The sequence below is a fragment of the Hibiscus syriacus genome, unplaced genomic scaffold, assembly GCF_006381635.1.
Source record: "Hibiscus syriacus cultivar Baekdansim isolate YM2019G1 unplaced genomic scaffold, ASM638163v2 tig00111841_pilon, whole genome shotgun sequence".
Classification (NCBI taxonomy): domain Eukaryota; kingdom Viridiplantae; phylum Streptophyta; class Magnoliopsida; order Malvales; family Malvaceae; genus Hibiscus; species Hibiscus syriacus.
Window position 1 is genome coordinate 3,620,920 of NW_024063196.1, and position 6,377 is coordinate 3,627,296.

General features: G+C 32.0%; 1 protein-coding gene across 1 annotated transcript; it reads left to right on the plus strand.

Moving 5' to 3' along the window:
• The first annotated feature begins 3,768 nt into the window (after positions 1-3,768).
• LOC120172091 lies at positions 3,769-4,562 on the plus strand. Its single transcript, XM_039179651.1, has 3 exons — positions 3,769-4,091; positions 4,127-4,382; positions 4,478-4,562. Exons 1-3 carry the CDS (start codon positions 3,806-3,808, stop codon positions 4,560-4,562), a joined length of 627 nt encoding a protein of 208 aa, XP_039035582.1. The 5' UTR covers positions 3,769-3,805.
• The last annotated feature ends 1,815 nt before the right edge of the window (positions 4,563-6,377 follow it).

Genomic DNA, 6,377 nt, shown 5'->3' on the forward strand with positions numbered 1-6,377 from the left:
AAAACCATAACCAACAACACCAGGGGGAAAAATCCAAAATACGAGCAACACAACAACATCAAACCAAAGCCAAAACTGAAGCAAAACCAAGCAACAACACAGAAAAAACAGAGAAAATAAACAATAACAAACGCAGCCACTTGCAAAATAGGGAAGGAGAAGCGTCGGTCGTGGCTCAGAGGGAGGAACGATCATTGGGTTTTTTAAAACCATCGTCGAAAGAGGTAAAGGTCAAAACTTTAAGGGTAGATTTGCGACGTTTGAGTGATTTTTAGGGCGATCAGGTTTCGATTTTGGGTTTGGGGGGTTAGGGAGAGCATTTTTGGTGAGTTTAGTTTTTTCGACCGCCACTAGTGGGGTTCTATCAGACAAGACGATCGGAGGGGGTTTGGTTGAGAGTGTTTTTCAAAGAGAGAAGGGGTTTTTTTTCTGGGTTTAGGCGAAAATTATTTTTTTCGGGTTTTAGGCTATTTATAGCTGGGGACTTGTATGTAATTAGCCAATAGTTAAATTATTTCTGCAGTCTCTCATATTTTGAAGTGTAATTCATTTTGGTCATTAAGTTCAATTTGACATCTGAATCTTCAATTTGTTCAATTCGGTCCTTATTTATAATTCACATTTTTTTTCAATATAACCCCTCTAAACTCTATATTTTTATCTTGCAGCTCATTTTTAGTTTCAATTTAATCCATTAACTTCAAATTGTTTCAATTTGATCCTCTAAGTTTTTATTTTATTTTTTAAAATTATTTTTTCTTTATATTGTTTTTATTTCATTGCTTTTAAAATTTAACATTTTTTTTTTTTTTTTCCTCTGATTTATTTAATATTTTATTTAATTATTTTTTTTATTTTTTTGATTTTTTCCTTTGATTTTTTATTTTATTTTTATTTATTTTTTATCTTATTTCTTTTTTTCCTTTGACTTATTATTATTTTTATTTTTCTTATTTTTAAGTTTTAAATTTTTTTTAATATTATTTTTTTATTTATTATTTATTATTTATTTTATTTTATTTATTTTATTATTTATTTATGTTTTTTCTTTGATTTATTTAATAATTTTTTATCTAACATATTTGTGACCTTTTTTTCAGTAGTAATTGCAATCGATCAAAGGTAAGCAATTCAAATCGTGTTTTAAAATTTTAATTTTAATTTTTTCGATTAAGTCAACCGAAAAAATAATTGGTACTGAAAGGGCAGTACAAGGGTGCTAATCCTTCCTTGATTGTAACCGACTCCTGAACCCAACACATTTATGGTAAAACGTAGATCAGGTAAGATGGTGTCCGATCAGCCTAAATATTTTTTTAAAATGATCGGTGGCGACTCTAACCAACTTATTTAAGTCGAAGATCAATTCCGGGCCCACCCGAAAGACGGTCGCGACAATATCTTAAGATTGTAATAAAATTGATTTATTGTTGTAGTAATAACGTAACAAAACACATTGGAAATATATTAAATGGTAAGGTTAGAATAAAACCTGTAATCGGATAAAAATGAATAAAATGAATAAGAATTTTGTTGAGGCTTGTATGAACAGTCTCCTTAAGACATATTCGCCGTCTCCTTGGTGCTTTCAGTGACATTGGACGTCAATCTCCCAGGACACAACAACAAATGTTTACAACAATAAGCACAATAGTAATAAACAATCTAACACAAATTTTATCTTTATCTATCACTGAAAATAATTTGGAAGAATTTTATAGATATGAAATGAAAGACTTGAAAGAAAATGAATTAAAGGAATTTTTAAAGTTGTGTGTAAAATGTGTCACAACCTAACCTTTATATACGGAGAAGAATTTGGATTGAAAGATTAAAATCTTTAAAGGAAAAGAATTAACCTTTTGATTAAAAGACTTAACTCTTTTTACGAAAGGGTTTAATATTTTTTTTCATGAAAAGACTTAACATTTTTCATAAAAAGACTTAATTTTTCCCTGAAGAGTATCGTTAAATAGGTATAATTCATTCATATTTTCCAACATATAGAAGTGAATGACAATTACACTTAGATTAATATAATATCATAGTTTATTTGGACGGTATATGAAAACAACGTTCACCCATCCATGTCCTTTATTACCAAAGATTGAAAAGGTTTAAAGCTAAAATCCTACTAAATTAATTATAAGGTATTATTTATTGAAATTTTTTAAAATATTAATAATATATACATGAATTATAAACATAATTGATCAAATTCAAATCTTGTAATCATTCACATCAATATATCGTAATTGAGTTAACGATTCAGTGATATAATTAAAATAAAAATAAAAATATAATACTTTAATTGAAATAATTAAAAGTTCAATAATAAGGTGTCTAATAATATATTATATAATTTATCCTAAAATAGATTACAAAAAAATTATCCATAGAAATCGAAACAACGTCATATATTAATCCTCAATTACTCTTTAAATATTTTAATGCAAACATTTAATGATCATACATTGTTGGTCTCAACATATTATTAAATAAATTAGTGGTTGAGATTAAATACAGGTGAATAATAAAAAAATTAAAGTATGGTTGAACTTGGAATTGAAGCTTCTGCATCTTATCTTATCATATCAATCAGCAGTCTTCATCAAAAGAACAACCAACGATGAAGAAAGCAGAATTTCATCAAAAGTATCAGCGGTGGAGGATGGAGATTATATTTACATAAATTGAAATTATTTTTAATACCATTGCCAAATATTTGGAAATAATACCAAAGAAAAACATCAAAAGAATGACCAAATTTAAAGTTATAAAAGGAATATATTCAGACATACATCGAAATTGGTAATTATAAAGCGATCAATCCTGTCGGTGCCTGCATTTCTCATGTCGTCTACTTGACAAAGAGATTCTCTTTGGCGAGAAAAGAAAGGGTACGAGTGTCTTATCGCCGTTTATCATTATTTTCAAAATTATATTTTTAGTTTAAAGTACATGAATGATTTTAAAATATAAAATGATATTTTATTGAGTCTTTTTATTATTAAAAATTATAAAATAATCTTTTAATTATAAAATATTATTTTATTAAATTTTTTTACTATTAAAAGTTATAAAATAATCATATGACTATTCATATGTTTTAAACTCATATTTTTCGTTAAAAAATTGACGGTCATCTGAGTTGGATGTTAAACTATTGACTAGGATGTAAAAAGATCAAATCTTCATTTATATTATGTCGTCGAGTCAGTGCTTGAAATATTATGTCATCGAGTCAATACTGGAAAGTAATAGTGTTCTAGTAGATATCATTAAAATATGATTTTATCATATCTCAATCTGTAGGTTAAAGTCCAACTCAGACGACTATCAATTATTTAACTAAAATGACGAGTTTAAACATATGAATAGTCAAATTATCATTTTATAATATTTAATAGTCTAAATACTCAACAAAATAACACATTATAATTAAGTAATCATTTTATAATTTTTTACAGTTGGAAACTATTTGTGTAGTTTATACTATTTTTTTTAGAACTTTTTAAAGCCAATGCTAAATTATCTTCGGTCTACTGCTGAAAAACACATGTTTAGGTATTGGACGTGAACGATGCTAATGATGAAGACCAAAGATGCATGAGGAATTTGTTCCGAGTTTGATTGCAATCTAAAATCTGAACGCGGTGCCTTTTTCATTTGCACCCTACTTTCTGGTTATTGTGCTGACCACAAGGAATCGAATCCACCATGCTTGTATATATAGTTTGCTCCACTCAAGTAAAATTAATCATCAAGCACTGGAAGATTAAAAGAAGAGTGAGAATGGGGTTAAATGGAGGTGGCAACAATATGGGAATGGGACCCTATGCTAATTGGGGAAGCAGGAAGGAGGCCAAATACCAAGGAACACAGATTAATGGCTATGCAATGGCTGAAACCTGGGATGAGTGCGGTCAACCTTACGGCTACTGCATGTCCCAAAGTACTCAATTTCATGGACCTGGGAAACGCCAAGGCCGTGTTTATGTCTATGAGAAAAATTGTAGCGGGATGGACCATGGTTTCGGTAATCATTCATGGCAACTATGAGATAACTGAGGCTTACGGCTATGAAGAGACCAATGACACTGTGGATACGAGAACCATGGGATTGCCAATGGCTATGGGGAGTACGCCAACAATGGGGTGGCCAATGGCTATAGGGAGTACGCCAACAATGGGATGGCGCGAAGCCACCCGCACCTCCGCGGCAAACACTCCGGACATGGAAACGGATTTGTCAGCACCCAATCTTACGGCGGAGGCCGTAGATACCATGCAGACAACGGCCACTCGGCTAAGGGTCCAATATGGAACAATTGGGGTAAAAACAGCTGCAATGATTCCGACATTGACAGCGACACGAGGAGGTAAAGTTGTTATTTTTTTTCTCGAATGTATGAAACCCAATCAAGTATCTTCAACTGTTCTTTCATATATAAAACTAATGGTTTTTTGTTTACAGGTGTGGACTAGCAAAGCACTGTGATGAATTCTATAAGTGCATAAAGATGGTGAATAAGACTGCCAGATTACATAAAATTAAATAAACTTGCCGTGTAAGAAACTAGCGAATATAATAATTCTTCTTGATGTTTGCGTTTAATGTAATATTGTGTTATGAATTAATAATAAAACCTCTGGCTCTGAATGAGAGCTGGATTGGTCTTATTCTCCAGTATCTCAATTGCATCTCCAGTATCAAAATATAAGTGTTCGCGATTGGTGTGTACTATAAATTATACGAAAATTTTGTGCAAGTATACACAATCAAACAAGTAATACAATGATGAGTGAATATTGTCTCCACAATGATTGAAGGAAAGACGAGTTAAATCAAAGCAACAAACTAATTTATCTACGTATAACCGATGATATGCACAAATGGTTATGCCGAAGTAAAATGAAATGTATGTAGATCGAGTTGAAATGGTAGTGTGAGTGAGTAGCAAATGAGAACGTCGTAGCAAAAGTAGATGTTTAAAGTGCAATCAAATGAAAATGCTAAGGCAAAACAGATTGATAACTTGGGAATTAAGTAAGATGACTGATAATCCTCACACAAGTTGTTATGGGAATGAATGATGGGGTCACTTAGGAATCTTAAATCTTATCTTTTAAGATGGTCTAAACTTCTATGTCTTACTTGCTCGACAGAGTTTACTACGAGTGCCCCTACGCTCTCTCTAGTCATGGGATCTGACAGATGAGAATGTCACGGCAAATCCTCTCGGCATGAGCAACAACATATAACCTATTGATTCAACACTACTCATTTTAGTTGTTGAAATCCTAACCTCATCTCTGATGGTGAGTTAGGCTCTAGTTATCAGTTAAAACTCATTGCTCACATCGATCTTCCTTTAGTTGCTCTCGAACACTAAAGATCAATAACTTAGTTTCTCTCGAATACTAAGTAGTATACTTCAGAAAAATGCTACTCTCATAGCTCCTACAATCTTAAGCAATTAAAAACAATAAGCAAAACAACTAATAAACATGAAAGTATTAACCATCCATTAAAGAAAAACACTTAATCATCCATGATGAACCCCATCAAATAAAGTTTAGTTCATGGTAGGGTTCGAATAATCCATGAAAATCATTCGTTCCTTACAACCCATACAACGTGAATAAAAAGAAAGCATAAGGGTGGTGGAAAGACTCCCAACGCGTGCTGCCAAAGCTCCCTCGGCCATCATGAACCTCCTTAGCGATGTTAGCTCCTCTTAAATGCCTAGCTCGCCACTCCCTCAAGCTTAAAAATGTAGGAACACCATGAAAGAGAAGAGAAAAAGAAAGAAAGAAAGAATTGGAAGCTTGTTGTCACCTTTCTTCTCTAGTTCAACTCATTTTTCTCCCCAAAAAATATATGATAAGATTAATTCGTGGTGTCATAATCTATATATACCAAGGGAATATACCTAGAGTTTTGTGCCAGAATTACAATGGTACCCTAAGGTATATTCCCCACATGTAAGGGGTAGTACAATATGTGGTAGTAGGCCCCTCCTGGGTGGCTTGCGACAGATAACACATGATAAATTGACAATTGTCTTTGTGTAAAAATATCTTCAACTCCTTTGTCTTTTTCTACGCCCAAAAATATCATAGCATTTTCATTCTTTTTCAACATCCCAGTTTGCCATGACAATTCTCCTCACACACCCTTGCTCTTAGAACCTGCACACCAACATCCAAACCAAACTTTCCCCTTAAAATAGCACCATTCACAAAATAAAATGCCAAGGCAAAATAAATCTACCAAATGCAACTACTTGTTCCTAAATACATCTAAATGAACCTATGTGAGCCTTAAAATAATCAACAACTTAAGTAAAAAGACCCCAAATATAGCCTTTTTA